Here is a 22,408-nt window from a genome sequence, read left to right as displayed (position 1 = left end):
TCACGAGAGCTATATCTCGCTTTGTCTGGAAGGGGGGCAGACCGCGAATCGCAACACATAAACTGCATCTCCCTTATACCAAGGGAGGATTGGGACTCCCGAACATACAATGGTATAACTGGGCGGCTTTGGCCAGACTAGTAACGGATTGGCAGCTGGGTACAGGACATTTTTGTGACCTGAAATTGGAGGAGGCGGTAGTAAGTCCCATAGCTGTGGCCTTCCTGCCGTATGGAGACTGCAAAACGCTACCCCCCTCACTCACTAATAATGTGATGTATAGGGATCCGCTAAGAGCCTGGGGGAAGCTACACAAGTACTTAAAATCGGACAGTCCTACCCCAAACTATATACCTATAGTGGGAAATCCCTGCTTCCCTGCAGGGAATGACCACGAACCATTTCATATTTGGAAGAGGCTGGGCTTTGCAACTATTGGAGATATGTTGGACCCACTACAACACACAGTACGCTCCTTTCAGGAACTGAGAACTAAGTACCAAATTCCCAATCGCCATTTTTATGCCTATCTGCAATTGAGGCATTATATTCTAACCATGCAGTCACGGTGTGAAAAATTCTGGGAGAAATCGCCTTTTGCCGCTTCCCAGACGTTGTTTCGTATGGGCATATTCTCCTTGTCCCAATTCTACTCACGTATTGTGATGCAGGACGAATCCTTTATACTTACTGGCATACTGTCAAGACATAACCTCACTAACTCAATAGAACTGTCATCCCAAGATAAAGTGGACAGTTTAGAACGCACTAAACAGGCAACATTATCAGTACATCTCATAGAAACACAGATTAGGACATTACATATGGATTACATCACACCTCATAGGGCAGCAAAATGGAACAAACAAATCCTAGATCGATGTGTCAAATGTGGGATAGTTGCCCCGTCGTTCCAACATTATTTTTACGCCTGCCCAGCAATTAGAAGATTTTGGGGACAAATTCAATACTGGCTAAAAATCACACTAAAGCTAGACCTAGCTAAGTGGGATGATGCGTGCAAACCATTACATAGACTTCTAACGGCCTGTGTTCTGCTGGCCAGACAATGCATTCTTAAAAGATGGATTAACAGACAAGCCCCTACAGTAGCGCAATTCAAACACCTGCTGTTAAAGCAACTCTTTATTGAGCAATATGATGTTAGACTAGACACGTTGCGTAGGCTGAAGCCTTTTTTGCGTAAATGGAGACCCTATATTGACACATTAGACCTGCCAACGCAAAGACAGATTTTAAAACCGTTCATGCATTTAGAGACCATGTTGGAGATAGCTGCGGGTGGGAGTTGGCAGACTGTGACACACATAGTAGAAGATCACAACACTGAGCCAGGAATGTCTGAGATTATGCTATTCTAGTCTGAAAATATATGAGCACATGCGATCTCCTTTGGTGTTTTTTTTTTTTTTTTTTTTCTCCCTTACCCCCTCTCCCCCTTCTTCGTATTCCTCAGCTCTCCTCCCCATCTCCCCCTCCGATTCTTGATCTTTGAGGAGGACTCCCCCCTCCGCTGCTCCTTCTCCGAGACTTTCATATCCCCAGACTCTCGCTGAGTCCTTTTATCCACCTAAAGTAATATATGTTTAGAATTAGGTCAATACCTATGTTTAATTTGTTAAGTTGTTGTTATTGTTTGTATTGAAAGAAAAAACTCTGCTCGGGAATTGTGCAAATGCCTGAAACTGAAGACACCAAGCCTTTCAATGACTTTGTTTCACCAGAACTATGTCTTGTTACTACCCTTTTGGAAAAAACTGAGAAATGTTTAACTATACCATGTAACTGTGTCTTTATGTATGATTCCTGAGTGATTAATAAAAAGAATAAAAAAATAAAAAAAAAGATAGATGATCCCTGTATTACCCATTCCCCAGTTTTGCATGACCAGCACAGTTATATTAATATACTTTTAACTCTGTGATTATTTTTATATATATATATATATATATATATATAATATATATATAACATCATTTTAAATTAGGGGGAGATAAAAGGCGAGTTTGAAATCCTCCACTACGCACAAAATATAGAAAAAATAACTCATTGTGTAGTTCATTAATAAATCTAGACAGGCCCAGAGGATTGTTTTCTCACAGAAAACCTCTGAATTACATTGTTTCCAATGCAGCTGTCAGAGTATATGAATATTATGATGAATATTACATATGTGTACATATATATATATATATATGTATATTTTATACACTGTATATGTTAGATGAGAACTCAGGATTAATTAAACATGAGTTTGTTGAACACAGCTTCTAATACACGTCTATCAGGATTGACGATCAGTAGAGCCTTTTTGAAACACAAACATTTCTTTTCTAAAGGAAATAGCTCAGTGACCCTATTCATTTGACTATATATGCAGATTTTTATAACCTCAGAACATTTGGTGAGGTGAGAAAAGAATGTGTTCAAGGACCCCTTTGGAATTTGACACGTGTGATACAACAGTTCTATCTCACTGAATCTCTATTTGAAGACTTACTGCAAAAACCCCTCTTGGGGGAAGGTGACACAAATAAAATCAAATACTCATCTGCACTGCTGGCTAAACAGGAAATATGCTGTTTTAAAGACTCTTACAACTCCTCATGGATTGACCCCATGTGGAGCAATAAAGGCCTTGGAAAACAAAGACAGATGCTGAGGTATGACTCTGGAAGTCACGTAAGCAGACAGCAAATAAACATTTTTTTTCTCTCTCTGTTTAAATACATGCCCCAGAATGTATTAAATATAGAAATTTGGGAAATTGTCTAATTCTATATTATTATTACATGGGTATTTGCTAAGCTTGGGAGGTAACTGTTTTAATCAGTCAAAAATGTGTAATAAATTCTGTTTTGTTTATATTTTTCAGACAGATAATCTCAAATCTACATAGAAGTGAATGTGCATGTATGTGTGTATATATATATATATATATATATATATATGTGTGTATATATATATGTGTGTATATATATTTATATGTTTTGAAAACACAAAAGATCTTACTTAGCCTCTGTGTGTTTAAAAACATGAATAGATGTTTATGGACCTGAAGAGAAGTGATTATTAACATTTATTTTCTTATTTCAGATCTACATAGACAGGATTCACTTGGAATACAGTACAATACTGAATTAAAAATAAGCTGTTATTTGCAAAGAAATGCCAGAATACTGATAAAATTATAATGCATTTTAAGCTAATAATTAGCAGTGTTAAATTACCTTAATATAATAAAATGTTAATAATATAACATATTTGGTATCAGAATAATCAGAAAAAATAACCTAATATTAACCATCTGTAATTGGGGTTATATATGATTAATGCAGAGAGTGTGATCTGATTAAATAACCATTTTATAAAAAAAAAATTAACTTGCTTAAAAATGTCAGAAATGCTGTATTGTATTGCTATGTTGTACTGTATGCTGCCACCTGGTGTTATGTTGCGAGAACTACAGCCAGAAGATTCTTTCTGGCTGTTAAAAATGAAATTTCCAAGGGCCAATCCGATTTAGACTTCCCAGATAACCAATGGGAAGGTCAGCTCCCGTAGTGCCACCCACATGATGTCATCAATGATTATATAATGGGAGTGTTGAATGCACAAGAGAGAGTTGTCTGTAACTTGTTGAAAATTAGTGATCTGATTTTGGCTGCGATATACCTGAAAAAAAAAAGTTCACTTCAGCAAGGAGCTTAAAACTTATCCTCGATTTGTGCAAAAACCTTCTTTCAAATGAGATGACCTAAAGACCGCTACAAATTGGTTCAAAATTGGTGAAGTATATTGTATTTTAAATTGGTAGTTATAAGCCTAGGTATTGTTCAAATCTGTGTCTGAATTGGCTAAGTAACTCATCTATACAAGTTCTGATATTGTCGGTTAATTTTGTATTAGGATAAATTGCAGTTAAATAGCAGAATATATATTTTATCCTATTGTTTTATAAACACTGTTTAGAATTGTATTGCTTGGATGTTAAAGGTTTTTAGTCCCATTGTGTTAAATAAATAAGGCTGAATTGTGAAGGTATATTGTTCTGGGTTTTGTAAGAAGGATAGCATATCTTAAGAGTTGGTTTTAACGCATATAAACTTTTATTTAGTTTCCTTTTACTGCAAATATAGTTCAATATGTTTATGGATATTAACTAAATAAAAGAATTCAGATATTTATATTAATTGTATGGTCTAGTAGGTGCATGGTTGATAAGGGTTTCTATTTCTTTGTATTGTGTTTATAACCCTGCCATAAACTTATATATATTATTTGGATAGCACTACTAAGATTTTCATAAATATACTGACATAATAATTGGAGGCATTGCATGAGATTTAATAATATCCATCATAATTGATATAATATATTTGTAAGTAAATAGAAATTATTATAAAAGAGAAAAAAAAAAAATAATAATTCATATTTCGATATTAATATTTTGAAGATATAATTTTTTTTTTTGAAAAGTTGAAATATTAATTTTCATATTTCGAGATTGACATTAATATCTTGAAATATTATTAAAGATTAATTTTGAAAAATTAATAAAAATATTAATTTTTCATATTTCAAAATTAATCAAAAATATTAATTTTTCATATTTTCAAAGTTAATCAAAAATATAAATTTTTCATATTTCGGAATATTAATTTTTCATATTTCAAAATTAATAATATTTTTTTTTTTGAAATATAAAATTTTTCTCTCTTTTTATTGGCAAAAATTGTATTAGCATTTTAGTTAAATAAATACTAAACCAATACAATAATGTCTGTAGCCAGAAGTGACTCATTTAATTCTATACATAGCAATGAAATTGGTCCCATAACCATACCTATTACTAAAGGTCAGGTCCTTAAGAAAGATATCTTAAGTTACCTTAAAGGGAAGTTTAATATTGCGGGTGAATTAAATGATTTTATGGATATGCTTGAAACTAGGGCTAAAAATATTACCGTTAATAATAATATGTGGAATGAAGAGAATGAATTCTTCCAGGAATTATTAATGATTAATCAATGCGAAGCTCCCAAAAAGCGAGATGAACTAATACTAAAATCCTGGCCCCTTTTAATATGCATAATTGATGAAATGTCGTTTTGTGTCACAGACAAACGATTGCAAATACAGGAGCTAGAAAATAGTATTCGTTCCTCGCGCAGACGCGAAGAGGGTTTAAAAATAGCCAAAAATAAAATGGATGAATTTGCCCAAAACCTAGCCACCTTAGATAAGCACAATATGGACTTAATCGCGCAGATACAAGATTTAAATAAACAGCTTGCGCAAAGCCAGAGAGAACTAAGCGATTTAAAAAGGTCATATCGCCATAATGAAAACCCCTATATTAGCAATGAGAATAATACAGATAATGCTAACTCCTTTAGCGAACGCGTCAGGGACGAGGTACGAAAATATATAGAACAACATAGACAAATGACCCCTAACGGGTCAGAAGTAGATTTCCCAAATAGACAATCCCCTCAGGATGTAAATCCAGAGGACAGCTGTAGCGCAGCTGATGTGGGGGAGGGAAACTCTAACAGAGAATCCCAAAATAAGTCTGATAAAGTCTATGATTCCCATAAAATAATCACCTTCGTACAACGCGCAGTACCTATATTCTCCAATAAGGGAACAACATCTGTAATTGATCATTTACAGGCTTTTGAAAATGCGTTAGCTATAATGAATGTTACAAGTGAGAAATTGAAAATTGAATTTCTGCCTTGGGTATTTGACAGTAAGCATCACAAATTCTTTGCTTCACTAAAGGATATGAATATTCATTCCTGGAATGGGGTAAAACAACAATGCAGAAAAGAATTCGGGCAATATCGCACTAAAACTGCCGCGAAAATAGCGGTATATGGTTTAAAGTGTCGTGCGAATCAGAGTCCAGTCGAATTCCTTTCTGTATTGAAAAATGCGTACAGTATGGCTGAAGATAATCCCAGATTTGATGGCTCAGAATTTGTAAATTTATTTTTTGAAGCATTGCCTACACCCATCAAAATCAACTTAGCTAGAGATTTTGATGAGGACTGCTCATTGGAATGGCTGATCAAAGAGAGTACGAAGTTATACTCTATTCAGCAGTCCAGTGAGCAGGGGGTTAAAAAGGAGTCAAAACCCAAAATTGTGGCAGAAACTAGGGTGTCACCTAGCCCCCTCAATTTGGAGTCTAACAAGAGGACTTATGCAGAGGTGGCCAGTCAAAACAGGCCATCTCCACAGAGGTTTAATTCTGCCCCTCCCCCTACACAGGTTGAGGCGCAGGGAGACTATAACCAAAGTGGGGGACATAATCAGGTGAATAATTACTCACAAAGAGAATACTCACCAAATAATTGGTATCCGCGCAAGGGTAGATACAATAGACGGCGAAGATATTCTCAGGGTAACCAGACACCCCAGGTATATAATGCTTCCCAAAATATTAATACTGAACAAGCTGAACCCCAGGGGCAACCACGCCAGAATAGAAATAGTGGCCCTGATTCTGAGGGAACCCAATGGTCCAGGAATCAGTACAATGGGGCACCAAGAGATAGGCCCAGGGGTAGAGGTAATTTGTACAATCAGGTAGATATGCTGTTTACCCAATTAAATCGGTTGAGCGAACAAATCGCTAATATGAGTCAAAAATCTACGGCTCAGCAACCGAACAATACTTTTTTAGGGGTACAGCCAGTGGTCAGCAGTGGACCACAGGCACAGTCATAAATACTGCAGTATCACCTGAAGGGGAGGGGAGAGATATACAAAATGTAGTAATAAATATCAATGATACTAATCATGTTATCTCCCCACAGACCGGAAACGGACAAATTAGCTGTGACAATGAGCGACATCAGCCGGGAAAAATTAACCAAACTTTTCCTCTGCAGTGTTCTCTTAACATTATTTCTACAGATGCAGTACACAAGAACCCAGCTGACCTTGTCATAGGGGAAACAGGTAGGTATGAAGCTTCTTCTGCATCGGAAAGCATGGCAAACTCAGGTAATACGTGGCGAAGCCCACAAATGTATGAGAATGCAAATTTTATGTGTGAAATGATAGAAACTGCAGGAAGATATTATGTACTAGTTGAGCTGCAAGATTCAGTCTCCAACCCTATCAGGGGATTAATTGACACTGGGTCACAGGCAACTATCCTATCCCACAGATACTACACACAGCTAAATGAGCTAACACCCCACAAACCTAAAATAAAAGAATTTGACGGTTCTCTAATAGGTGTTGGGGGTGACTCCCTAAAAGTTTACGGTACTGCCTGGTTAAAATTTAAATTGGGGAACAGGGTCATAAGACACCCTGTCATTATAGTGGATCTGCCAACTGATCGTTTAATTATTGGTAGTGATCTCCTGAAACGATTAAGCACCATAATTGATTGCATAAATAATGTAATTTGGTCGCAAGTTAAACGGCCTATCAATTATGAAAAATCTGGTATATCTCACGCCCGACATAGCTGTCACGTGGTGGAAGAGAAACCAGATGCTGTGGAGATTCATTTCAGGAATAACTCTGCACCTGAAATCACTATTCTACAAATAGACGATCAGACTCCTTTTAGTGGCTCTGATGGTAATACTTTTAAAATTTCGCCTGGAAAGATAGCGAATATTTCCCTAGATGGCGATGTATTAACCATATCACTCCACAAGGGGGATCATAAAATCCCTAAGGGGGGAGGCCACACTCAATACCTCACAGGGATTGAGAGAGTTAAAGAGGATCTATTTATCCCTATACAAGTGCATGACCTTGGTAAAACCGAGTATGCTAAAATAAACTTAAAACAGGAAGCTAGCTATATAAGCGAAGGTTTATTAGCGCAGATAGCTGAACCTAAAGTGATTAAATATCTTTCTCCCCAAGACCACAGTGTCAGCAACCTGGATGACAGGTCTGAAAGCTATAACATCACCGCTAAGTGCTTATTATCTATCTCTATAGGAAATAAGTCAGTGAAGCACCTGTTTTTAGTTTTAAATACTCCCCATAATCAAATATACATTGGCAATGATATCTTACATAGATATGCCATACAAATAGATTTGATTAATTCTTGCCTCTGGAGCAGGTTAAAGGGGGACCCTGAAGTATTTCAGGATGAAAATGCAGCCCTGAAATCAAACCAGCAATTGCCATATGCTGTGAATATGCAGGTATCTAGCGATGTCATAATTCCTGCTGGGGCTGATAAATTTCTTTTACCCTTACAGGTAAAGAGAGGTCAGAAATTAAAAACTTCTGAAACACTGATTTGCCTCTCCCATAGAATACAAAATCTGGGTGTCTCAGTAACCTACACTCCTATGGTGAATATTGGAACTGTTCCAATAAATATTATTGTGCATAACATGACCCCACAGGATATAACATTATCCAAGGGAACTACCATAGGATATGCACTGGAATCAAGTTATTACACTTTTGGATTCCAGAATAATGTAATTGGGCTAATACCTGAAGGATACCTAACTGAAGAACAATTAATAGAACAATCCTTTGCATCTATGCCAGAGGGTCTATTTAATATTCAGTCTATTTATCCCTTCAGCTCAGAGGAAGGCATCTGTAAAATTGAAGAAGCCTCTCTAGTGTTTGATCAGCCAATCAAACAGCAAGATTACCCCAATACCCAGAGTCATGGGAGCAATGTAAATTATAATCAAGGGGATCTCACCTCTAGACTGGAAGAAGCCTATGAAATAGGACAGCCTGAAATCTTTCCAGGATTTCAGCAAATAGTCGAAGAGCAAATATCCTTAGCTAATGGCTGTTCCAGCGATGATGAACGCCAACAGCTGCGAGAACTCCTGATGGAGTACAAGGATATTTTTGCTAAGGATTCTTATGACTGTGGTACTACAGACTTGCACATTGCAAGAATACAAACAGATCCCGATGCACCACCTGTATTTGTCAAACAATACAGACTTCCCTTAGCCTCATATGATTCTCTTGCAGAGATCATAAGGAATTTGGAAGAAAGAGGTATTATCAGACAGGTGCACAGCTCTTATAATAATCCTATTCTAGGTGTCCTTAAGCCCAATGGACAATGGCGTTTGTGTGCTGACTTAAGACAGCTAAACAAACGAGTATACATGTCTGGCTGGCCTGTACCATACATTGACCAGTGCCTAGCACAAATGCAAGGATCCAAAATATTCACTGCCATTGATTGTGCACAGGGATATTGGACCATAAAGGTACATGAAAAGGACCAATATAAGCTAGCATTCTCCTTCCAAAAGGTCCAATATGCATTTCAAAGACTTCCTTTTGGATACATAAATTCTGGACATGAATTTGCTGTATTCATGCATAAGGCTATGCCTGATGCACTGGAAAGGGGGACCTTATCTTATGTTGATGATGTTTTAATCAAAAGCACAGACTTTGAAAAACACATCGCAGAGCTTAAACACGTCCTCAGCCAACTTAAAAGGGCAGGTGTCAAATTATCCCTGCAAAAAGCTCAATGGTGCCGCACTCGTGTAAACTTCTTGGGACATGAAGTTACTTCTGACGGATTAAATCCCCAGAAGAAAAAGGTAGAAGCGATAGTGAATTCTAAAAACCCAACTAACTTAAAGGAATTGAGATCATTCCTGGGTATGACAAATTATTCTCGCAAATTCATTGATAATTATGCGGAATTAACTAAACCACTACTACTTCTTCTGAAGAAAGATGTGAAATGGCACTGGAGTGAGTCTCAAGAGACAGCCATCAGAGAGCTGAAGAGAAAACTCACTCAAGCACCTTGCTTAGTGTACCCTGAAGGTGGTAAACCTTTCTACTTAGAAACAGGGTACACAGATGTAAGCATGAGTGCTGTGTTATACCAAAAGCATGATAATTTGAACAAAGCCATTGCTTATGCGAGCAAAAATCTATCCCCAGTAGAAATAAAGTTTAACGATTGCGAAAAAGCCCTCTTATCTACTGTATGGGCTCTACAAAATTTCCGCAGCTATATACAGGGCGAGAAAATTATTGTAGAAACGGCCCACCAGCCTTTGCTATATTTGCAAAGTGAGAGAATAAGAGATGGGAATTTGTCTAATAGCCGCATAACAGCGTGGACTCTTTCCTTACAAGGCTGGCCCTTAGAAATTCGCTACAAGCAGAATAAAAAGAATCCAGTCGCACAAGGGCTTGCTGAGCTCCACGACTGTACTGCTAGAGATCCTGGGGAAAAATTATCAGAAGATGATTTTCTGGAAGAACAATTGCTTTCCCCATATAAAATGTACAATGAGGACCATTGTCAAACATTACCTTGGGTATATGTTGATGGTTGTTCTTACCATGCCACTATTGATAATGAGCGCAGATTAGTCGCTGGCATTGGTATAAGTGGGGCAAACGGATTCTCAAATATATCTGTAGGTTTCAACATTGGACCAAGATCCAGTCAAGTTGCAGAACTAACTGCTGTTTTCAAAACCATTGAAATGGCTATTGAACATGGTATTCATGAATTTGTGATCATAACTGACTCAAATTATGTGCGTGACAGTTTTGTTGAATACCTGCCAACTTGGAAAAGAAATGGCATGCAGAAAAGCAATAACAAACCAGTCAAGCATGGCAAATTGTTCTGCGAGATTGATAATCTGGTAGTATCCAATGATTTAACCATACACTGGAAAAAGACCAAGGGTCATTCCAGAGTTTTAGGTCCTGATAAGGAAGGCAATGACCTTGCGGACTCATTAGCCAAACAAGGAGCCATAACTGGAGAACTCCTTAATATTGAACACTTAATGGGTGCAATTCAGGTAGAAGCCATTACCAGAAACCAGGCAAAACAACAGAGTGAGCCTAACTTGGTACAATGGAGTCAGGATTCTCCTAGTGAGGACCTGATCACTAGTCAAAAAGAAGACCCCATTGTAGGCATCTTCTATAAACACATAGAAGATCCTGAAAGCAACCCCATCTCAAAAGATGATTATATTGGCAAAGAAGATCTGAGAATCTTAATAAAATCTAAATCACAATTCAAATTACAGGATGGTTTGTTAATTAGAACCTCCAAAACTGGCATCCAACAGTGGGTAGTACCCACCAAGTTCAGAGGTCTAATGCTTCAACATGCCCATGATGCTCCCACATCTGGTCATCGCGGTGCCAAACTCACGTACGAAATATTGCGTGACTACGCTTTTTGGCCACACATGTTGAAAGATGTTCAAACCTACTGTCAAGGGTGTTTAATCTGTCCACAGTTCCAACCCACTGCACCAACGCATAGAGCGCCATTGCAGAAAAGGGGGATGGTAATGCCATGGTCAGATATACAAATTGATTTTATTGGTCCGGTAACAAGGTCATCAAGAGGTAACAAGTACATGTTAACAGTGACATGCCTGTTCACTAAATGGGTAGAGTGCATTAGTGCACCTAACAATAGTGCTGAAACATGTGCAGCATTGCTCATCAACCATGTATTTTCCAGATTTGGTTTGCCCCAAAGAATCGAATCAGATCGGGGGACCCACTTCACTAGCGAAGTGATGACAAAAATGTGGAAAATACTAGGGGTTAAAAGAAAGCTCCATATTGCTTATAGAGCTGCCTCAAGTGGTGGTGTAGAGCGTTACAACCAATCCATTGTTAAAATCCTCAAAAAGTTTGTGAGTGAAACAGGTAAAGACTGGGATATAAAACTACCTCTAGTCTTAATGGCATTAAGAGCAACTCCAAGTAGTGCTACCAAGATGTCACCTTTTGAGCTGATGACTGGTAGAAGAATGGTTCTACCTCAGCATCTGCTGTACCGTACATCAGACCAAAATTTGATAAACGCTGCCAATACACATCAATATGTGGAAAACTTAAGAAAGCACCTGCAATATGCCTTTGCATTTGCTCAAAGGAATTTAGAAAGAGCCGCAACTGCCACTAAAACCTATTATGATCTCAAAACATCCAAAAAGGAATATGAAATAAATGATAAAGTTTATCTTTATAACTTTGGAAGAGATCAGGTTAGGGAGAAGAAATTTCTTCCCTCATGGAAAGGTCCTTTTGTCATTACTGACAAAATATCTCCAGTGGCCTATAAAATACGGATCCCCAAAAATGAAGGTTTCATAGATAAATGGGTACATATAAATCAACTGCGGGCATGTCATCCCAGGTCCCAACTACAAGTCATAGAGGGAGAATGAAGTGTCATATCCCCAAATGCACTAAAGACATACTGTAATTTAAAGATGCCTAACTGATAAACATGAAAGCTCAAAATAACAAACTTTCTTCATAAGAGACTGTCTATGAGGTATACGGTTGATCCTCATCAAATACCACTGACTTTAAGCCAATTCAAATACATGTGTCCTACATCTATTTGAAGTTGGAAGGGGGATTTATGTCAGAGTATATGAATATTATGATGAATATTACATATGTGTACATATATATATATATATATGTATATTTTATACACTGTATATGTTAGATGAGAACTCAGGATTAATTAAACATGAGTTTGTTGAACACAGCTTCTAATACACGTCTATCAGGATTGACGATCAGTAGAGCCTTTTTGAAACACAAACATTTCTTTTCTAAAGGAAATAGCTCAGTGACCCTATTCATTTGACTATATATGCAGATTTTTATAACCTCAGAACATTTGGTGAGGTGAGAAAAGAATGTGTTCAAGGACCCCTTTGGAATTTGACACGTGTGATACAACAGTTCTATCTCACTGAATCTCTATTTGAAGACTTACTGCAAAAACCCCTCTTGGGGGAAGGTGACACAAATAAAATCAAATACTCATCTGCACTGCTGGCTAAACAGGAAATATGCTGTTTTAAAGACTCTTACAACTCCTCATGGATTGACCCCATGTGGAGCAATAAAGGCCTTGGAAAACAAAGACAGATGCTGAGGTATGACTCTGGAAGTCACGTAAGCAGACAGCAAATAAACATTTTTTTTCTCTCTCTGTTTAAATACATGCCCCAGAATGTATTAAATATAGAAATTTGGGAAATTGTCTAATTCTATATTATTATTACATGGGTATTTGCTAAGCTTGGGAGGTAACTGTTTTAATCAGTCAAAAATGTGTAATAAATTCTGTTTTGTTTATATTTTTCAGACAGATAATCTCAAATCTACATAGAAGTGAATGTGCATGTATGTGTGTATATATATATATATATATATATATATGTGTGTATATATATATGTGTGTATATATATTTATATGTTTTGAAAACACAAAAGATCTTACTTAGCCTCTGTGTGTTTAAAAACATGAATAGATGTTTATGGACCTGAAGAGAAGTGATTATTAACATTTATTTTCTTATTTCAGATCTACATAGACAGGATTCACTTGGAATACAGTACAATACTGAATTAAAAATAAGCTGTTATTTGCAAAGAAATGCCAGAATACTGATAAAATTATAATGCATTTTAAGCTAATAATTAGCAGTGTTAAATTACCTTAATATAATAAAATGTTAATAATATAACATATTTGGTATCAGAATAATCAGAAAAAATAACCTAATATTAACCATCTGTAATTGGGGTTATATATGATTAATGCAGAGAGTGTGATCTGATTAAATAACCATTTTATAAAAAAAAAATTAACTTGCTTAAAAATGTCAGAAATGCTGTATTGTATTGCTATGTTGTACTGTATGCTGCCACCTGGTGTTATGTTGCGAGAACTACAGCCAGAAGATTCTTTCTGGCTGTTAAAAATGAAATTTCCAAGGGCCAATCCGATTTAGACTTCCCAGATAACCAATGGGAAGGTCAGCTCCCGTAGTGCCACCCACATGATGTCATCAATGATTATATAATGGGAGTGTTGAATGCACAAGAGAGAGTTGTCTGTAACTTGTTGAAAATTAGTGATCTGATTTTGGCTGCGATATACCTGAAAAAAAAAAGTTCACTTCAGCAAGGAGCTTAAAACTTATCCTCGATTTGTGCAAAAACCTTCTTTCAAATGAGATGACCTAAAGACCGCTACAAATTGGTTCAAAATTGGTGAAGTATATTGTATTTTAAATTGGTAGTTATAAGCCTAGGTATTGTTCAAATCTGTGTCTGAATTGGCTAAGTAACTCATCTATACAAGTTCTGATATTGTCGGTTAATTTTGTATTAGGATAAATTGCAGTTAAATAGCAGAATATATATTTTATCCTATTGTTTTATAAACACTGTTTAGAATTGTATTGCTTGGATGTTAAAGGTTTTTAGTCCCATTGTGTTAAATAAATAAGGCTGAATTGTGAAGGTATATTGTTCTGGGTTTTGTAAGAAGGATAGCATATCTTAAGAGTTGGTTTTAACGCATATAAACTTTTATTTAGTTTCCTTTTACTGCAAATATAGTTCAATATGTTTATGGATATTAACTAAATAAAAGAATTCAGATATTTATATTAATTGTATGGTCTAGTAGGTGCATGGTTGATAAGGGTTTCTATTTCTTTGTATTGTGTTTATAACCCTGCCATAAACTTATATATATTATTTGGATAGCACTACTAAGATTTTCATAAATATACTGACACAGCAAAGGATTCTGGGTAAGATATGCAAATTAAGTACACAATGACACACCTTTTTACTTCAGTCTGCTTTTCAGCAGGTTCCCTTTACGCCAAAGTATCGCTGTTCACATAGCTTATAAACTTAGCTAGGGTTAGTGCAGTGATTTATAACCATCCCAGGACAGACTGTTTCGTGGTTTTTGCCACTCATCAGCTGGGAGAAGGTTAGAATCACTGCTGGGTGAAGTTGATTCCAGGCAGAATACAACCTAATTTAAAATTAGGCTAAGTTTATAAGCTGTGTGAACAGCAATACTTTGGCGTAAAGGGAACCTGCTGAAAAGCAGACTGAAGTAAAAAGGTGTGTCATTGTGTACTTAATTTGCATATCTTACCCAGAATCCTTTGCTGCATTGGAAACAATGTAATTCAGAGGTTTTCTGTGGGAAAACAAGCCTCTGGGCCTGTCTAGATTTGTTAATGAACTACACAATGAGTTATTTTATATATATATATATATATATATATATATATATATATATATATATATATATATATATATATATATATATATACACACACTATATGTGTGTGTATATATGCAGTTATGTATTTATATGTGTATACGTGTATTTACAGTCATATATACACAAAAATAAATTGATAGACATATAAAAGTGCATTGAGCCCTTTGCAGTTAAGTAGATGTTGTAAAATCATATTTATGCAATATTAATAAAGCGATATAGTATTTACTGTAAATATTTCACATTCAAATGTTCTTCATATAATGGAATAAGTATTTTTAATATATCTGTATGTATGTATGTATGTATGTATGTGTATATATATATATATATATATATATATATATATATATATATATATATATATATATATTAAATAATACATTTTCTGCTATGTGAAAGAACATTGTAATGTGAAATATTCATATTTTCATGTCGGATTTGCACACTTAAGAAGTTGTGATTGGGTTTGTGCACGATTTTTTTTTTCCAGACTTTTTTTTGCTCCATTAACTTCTATGGGAGATTATGTTAATGCGTGCAATATCCTAAATCTTTGCGTTCATCCGGTTAGCGCTCATGCAAAAACAGTTTTCTTTCCACTTGTATTTTCAAATACGAGCACTACTCAACGCATGCAAAAAGCTTACTTTTAGCGGAGTTAGTGCAGGAGGGTTAAATACCACTCCACGTGTAATCTGAGCCTATATAGACAAAATATTTGAACTTTTTAAAAAAAGAAAAAAAATTGTTATATATTTAAATTCTAAAACAAGATCACAATATGAAAGAACTCCCTTTTTAAAGGGACAGTAAACATCTTGAGATTTTAATATAAATGGTTTAGTTATGTGTAGTAAAACAACTTTGCAACATGCTTTCATTATTTATTTTGCTCTCATTACATATAATTTAGCTCTGAAAATTGTGTCTTTAGCACCCTTCAGATTTCTCAAAACTAACCCTGCAACTCCGCTTTTCCTCATTGGCTTTAACTGATAACGACAATAAAATGCACTTTATACTAACATAGTGACCGTGACTAGCCGTTTCAGCTCCAGACTGAAGCCCATATTAACCGTGCAACTCCGCTTTTCCTAATTGGCTTTAACTGATAACGGCAATAAAATGCACTTTATACTAACATAGTGACCGTGACTAGCCGTTTCAGCTCCAGACTGAAGCCCATATTAACCGTGCAACTCCGCTTTTCCTAATTGGCTTTAACTGATAACGGCAATAAAATGCACTTTATACTAACATAGTGACCGTGACTAGCCGTTTCAGCTCCAGACTGAAGCCCATATTAACCGTGCAACTCCGCTTTTCCTAATTGGCTTTAACTGATAACGGCAATAAAATGCACTTTATACTAACATAGTGACCGTGACTAGCCGTTTCAGCTCCAGACTGAAGCCCATATTAATCTGAATATTCTTTCACATTTTGGATTTTGCAGGAGCTGGAAGCAGTGAATGGTGTATGCATCCCTCAGAATTCAAGCGTCTGTTCACTTTCAAACATCAAGCATTTGAACAGATGGATAATGGAGACTGGGGATACATGGTAAGTAAAAACAAGTGATCCTGATTTAGTAAGAATAATACACTTCTCTATTTCCACACTGCAGAGGACATGTAAGGTAGATACTACATAGGCTGGTCAGAATGGTTTGGCCAATTATTTCCTGTGCTTCTTCAGAAGTGGCCAGTAGAGATGCTGATAAAGAAAATACAACAATGATGTTTGCTAAATTAGACTGCTTCCTATATAAAGCTTTATACTATCTAGTGGCTTATTTATGAAGCTGCATTTGCCGTTTCTGAGCATTTAAAAAAATCAGCAGTTCTCTCCAGAGCAGCTGCTTTTTAATCTCTCTGTAAATTGGCAGATTAATATGATACCCTGTACATCGCTGGTCTTTCTCTGGGGATTGCATTATTAATAGCGCCAGTGGCGAGGCCGCACTATTTCTGGTGATGAGGAGGGAGGGTATAATAGCACGCTACAAACAAAAAAAAACGTAATGACCGGTGAAGTAGATGGTACTTCGAGGTTAATGTATACATAGCATGTTGCAAGCGGCTTCCAGGGCTGTAACAGTGTAGGTCTCACCGACCGCGGGGAGGCCACACTATTTCTAACACAGAAACATAGATTTTGACGGCAGACAAGAACCATAGGCCCAACAACTCTGCCCAAAATTTCCTAAAAGTTTAAACTTAACTTCTGAAATAATAATATTCAAGTCCCGTTTCTAATTTTTAATAGCCAGTAAAGTGGATCTTTCCTAAATGTATAATGTTGAACTTTGCAGTGTTAAACTTTAAATCCCAGTCTTTTGTCCAATCCTCCAATTTTTTTTTATATCATTTCTCATTTGACCCCCCCTGTAACATCTAACATAATAAAAATGTTTGTATCACCTGTAACCCTTTTCTGATATAACTGATAAATATATTAAACAAAACAGGCCCCAGAACTAAACCCTGAGGATGTCTACTTTGGATTTCTTTTGTTAAAAATCTAGCTCCTTTTTATGAGGCATACTGAGGTAGACTCAGGATCATGCACACATCAAACACTATGTATATAACATTGTTGCAAGGACTGTTACCATATAGATACGTGTACACGCCTAAAGCTACCTCAGTAGAGTTACCAGCTGCCCATCAAGAAAATTCTAGATGCATGTTAGGTGGCGGAGGACTGTGATAGTTTGGGTCACAAAATGATCCTTTCACAAAGCTCTACCTTAAAGGGACACTCAAGTCAAATTAAACTTTCATGATTCAGATACAGCAGCAATTTTAAACAATTTTCCAATTTACTTCCATTAACAAAATGTGCAGTCTTTTTATATTTACAAATTTTGAGTCACCAGATCCTACCGAGCATGTGCAACAATTCACAGAATATTCATATATGCATTTGCGATTGGCTGATGGCTGTCACATGATACAAGACAAGTGGAAATAGAGATAACTTTGAAATTTGTCAGAAAAAAAATCTACTACTCGCTTGAAGTTCAGACTAAGGGGCCGATTTATTAACTGGCAGGCGGACATGATTCGCTGTAGCGAATCATGTCCACCCGACATCGATAAATGCCGACAACATACGTTGTCGCCTGTCGGCATTTATCATTGCACAAGCATTTCTTGTGAAATGCTTGTGCAATGCCGCCCCCTGCTGGGTTGTCAATCATCCTGATCGTATCCGATCGGGACGATTGCTGTGCGCCACCTCAGAGGTGGCAGACAAGTTAACGAGCAGTGGTCTTAAGACCGCTGCTTCTTAAATCCTGATTCCGGCTCGCGCGGAATGAGCAGCATCCGCTGCTTAGTAAATCTCCCCTTTTGTGCTATTGCATTGTCTTGTTATCATGCATTTGTTAATTATGCAAAGCTTCTGTATTTACTGGTCTTAAGTCATTGATCCCGCTATATATGACACATACAGCATTGACTTGACCCCTTATGACTGCAAGCAGCACATATGTGGTGTTTTACACTGCCATGTTTCCCTGTAAAAACGCAGAGCAGTGATTTTCCCTATTGGCTACATGTAACACACAGCAGAGCTTTAACACCCCCCCCCATGACTGACAGTATCATATAAGACAGGATTTGTTTTCACAACCCTTGGCTGCTAGTAACAAATAGAGCAGCGCATGTGCATTGTTGCTTTTTTTTTTTTTTTTAAATCTATAATGCACAGAGATATAGGAGCCATTTAAAATGTAGCTGCCACTCAGAGGAATAAAAAAAGAAATGAACATTTAAGCGTCCGGTATTTTTGTAACAATTTTACAGGACAGCCTGCAGAGATACGGGACTGTTTAGTTCAGGGGTCAGCAACCTTCGGCTCCCAGATGTTTTGTAACTACATTTCCCATGATGCTCAGATAGCCTAAAGAGTGTCTCAGCATCGTGGGAAATGTAGTTCCAAAACATCTGGGAGCCAAAGGTTGCTGACAACCGGAGTTGAATACTGCACACCTGGAAACCTTCTCAGTATTCTGTTGTGGGCAGGAGCTGAATTTCTACAAATGACAGAAAGAAAGTGTTAAACTTGATCAAGTTGTTTTTTTGTTTTTTTTTTTAAATATACAATCTAAGATATGAAAGCTTCTTTTTGACTTGCTTCTTTTTTTTAACAAAATGTATCGGTGCAAAAAAATGGGAAACTATAATTACTGTGCAGTTTCCAGCATGTTTTACTCAGCCCTGTTCTCCATTAAATTGTGCTATGCCCAGATCTATTAGAACTTCGGTTTCAATGAATAAAAAACCCAAACAGAAATCACTATTTAAATGCATAGTAATCCTTACATTAAAGGGACAGTTCACCCAAAAATGTTCTCCTCTTTAAATTGTTTCCAATAATCCATTTTACAAGCTGAAGTGTATTATATTGTTTACTTTACCCTTTTTTCGGCATTTGAAATAGCTGATTTAGCCTGTGGAATCCCCCACCTATACTTAAAGTTTCTATACTGGAGTCTAGGCGTAAACACAGCCAGCAGAAGAAATTACACTCTCAGTGGGTTGCAGGATAGTTAATGTTAATTGTACATAGTTCTCTCTATGTATTGAGCTTTGGTTTACTGACAAATATTAGATAAGGAAGCATTTGTGTGTACATAAAGTGATAACATAATGAGATCTGATATTACTTGCAAGCTCAACCCATTTTAATAGGTTGTGGTTTAAAAGCACAAAACCAGCTACTTCATATACACAAATAAACCTGAAAATGCAGTTTCAAATACATTATACACTCTGCAGCTGGTATAAGTCATTGAAAGTACATTAAAGGGACACTAAACCTAATGTTTTTCTTTCATGATTCAGATAGGGTATGCAATTGTAAGCAACTTTCTAATTTAATTGATCAATTTTTCTTCATTTTCTTGCTATCTTTATTTGAAGAAGAAGGCATCTAAGCTAAGGAGCCAGCCAATTTTGAATTCAGAACCATGGACAGCACTTTTTATTGGTTCTGTCCAAACAGCAAGGACAACCCAGGTTGTTCACCAAAAAATGGGCCGGCATCTAAACTTACATTCTTGCTTTTCAAATAAAGATACATAGAGAATGAAGACAATTTGATAATAGGAGTAAATTAGAAAGTTGCTTAAAATTGCATGTTCTATCTGAATCATGAAAAAATTTGGGTTCAGTGTCCCATAAATGGAAAAACAATTTTACAGTGTATTGTCCCTTTTTAATAATACTATCAGCCATTTGTTTAAAAGCAAATGAGCACTTAGGAGTCATTTTTGCACTTAGCATTGTCTCAAAGCAATTTAAATAATTGTTGCTTGGGATGAGGTATACTTTGCAATGGATTGCATTGTTCAAACTAATTTAATATAAAAAAAAAAATACCATGACCAATTTTACTTATCTCAATGCGTTTTTTTTCCTTTTTTTTTTTTTTTTTTAAATATGAAAAGCATAACTCAGAAGAATTTCTCTCCTATATTTATAGCTACCAAATGTCTTACTGCTAGTTTTGACTGACATGTAGTTAAAATGGCATAAAAATATAGAAAAAACTTTAATGTGTTTTCTTATTGCGGTGTTGATTGAGTGTGTAACCCTTGCCAATTGGTTAAACACCTAGTTAAAGTCAGCTGAAGGGTTACAATACACTGGCAATCCTGAGCTGAAAGCAGACTGGCAAGCCAATCACCAGTGGCATATGTACGTGGCCGCCAGACACAAGCCAAGTTCAGCTATTGTTTAATTGTATACTTATAGTACATTAAATTGCAGCAGTCCTTATTTAGTGTATACTTATACTGTAATTGTATAGCTCTTTACAAATTTCTGCGGACTATGTCTTTCAGAATTTTAGAAATATAAAATAAAAACATTATTTAGACATATATATATATATATATATATATATATATATATATATATATATATATATATATATACTGTATATAAGCATTTTTAGTCAAATCTTATTTAAAGGGACAGTAAAGTCAAAATGTAACTTTTTATAATTCAGGTAGACCACGTGGTTTTAAATAACTTTCCATTATATTTCTATTGGCTAATTTGCTTCATTATCTTGGTATCCTTTCTTGAAAAACATAGGCTAAACCAATGTGTTAAGGCTCCCAGCAGTGTATTGCTGCTCTTTCAACAAAGGATACCAAAGAATGACGCAAATTTGATAATAGGAGTTTACTTGGAAAAAAAATATCATATCCTCTGAATCGTGAAAGAAAAAAATTGTGTTTCATGTCCTTTTAAGTAAACAATAATGCAGCGCTAGGTTTATGGGTAAAATGCTAACTAAAACCTAGGAGCGATTATCTAAAGGTCTCTGGGCTTGAGAGATTCTCTAAGAAATCTTCCAGTATCATGAAGCCTCTGTTGAAATTCTCTAAATTTCATTTTTAATTTGAGAACAGTGTCTCTTAAAGGGGAGTCCCCTAATGAAGGAGATGCTTTTGTTTACATTAGGGCTTATAGTGAAATTACACAGTGAAAAAACATTTTATGCACATAGTAGAAATGGCAATAAAAGTGTATGGCAGCTGAAAAAAAACACTTTGAAATTCAGTGTTTTTTTTTTTCATGATTTAAAATAGAGCATACATTTTCAAACATTTTTTTTTAAATGTACTGCTATCTAATTTGCTTTGTTCTTTTTTGTATCCTTTGTTTAAAAACATACCACGGTAGACTCAGAATCTGGGAGCTGGCTGCTGATTGGTGGCTGCACATATATACTTCTTATAAATGGCTTACTGATGTGTTTAGCTAGCTCCCAGTAGTGAATTGCTGTTCCTTCAATAAAGGATACAAAGAGAATGAAGCAACATTGATAATAGAGTTTAATTGGAAAGTTGTTTAAAATTGTATGTTCTATCTGAATCATGAAAGAAAATGTTTGGGTTTCATATCCCTTTAATGTAAAATGAGTTTCTCTCCCTCTTCTAGTGGGCTGAACAAGGGCAGTTAGATAATCAGGCCCTTAATTAATCAAATTCTCTGTCAGACTTTTTCCCTAGGCAGATCTGCATACTGGTTACTAATAACCTGACTAATTCAAAACTCCGGCCAGTCTTTCTCTGAACAAGGAATATTTAATAAAATAACTAAATAGGAAAGGTTTTTGTTCTTTTGCTTGTATTGAAAAAAGACGCATATGAGTACAACAGATATAACGTGACAATCTCATCTATAACAGGTGACTTTTATAAATTGTATCAAATTTATATTTTGCCTTCTACTTTTTCATATCATAACTGACTTT

General features: G+C 35.9%; 1 protein-coding gene across 3 annotated transcripts in view; it reads left to right on the top strand.

Moving 5' to 3' along the window:
- KCTD6 (potassium channel tetramerization domain containing 6) overlaps positions 1 to 22,408 on the top strand; it is a 43,400-nt gene that overhangs the window by 14,167 nt on the left and 6,825 nt on the right. For all 3 annotated transcript variants that reach the window (XM_053720954.1, XM_053720955.1, XM_053720953.1), the window contains exon 2: positions 16,587 to 16,693. In XM_053720954.1, coding sequence (XP_053576929.1) covers positions 16,610 to 16,693 — 84 coding nt within the window. In that variant the 5' untranslated portion in view covers positions 16,587 to 16,609. The remainder of the gene's footprint in view (positions 1 to 16,586; positions 16,694 to 22,408) is intronic.

The sequence above is a fragment of the Bombina bombina genome, chromosome 7, assembly GCF_027579735.1.
Source record: "Bombina bombina isolate aBomBom1 chromosome 7, aBomBom1.pri, whole genome shotgun sequence".
Lineage (NCBI taxonomy): Eukaryota > Metazoa > Chordata > Amphibia > Anura > Bombinatoridae > Bombina > Bombina bombina.
This window is presented reverse-complemented; position numbering and strand designations above follow the sequence as displayed.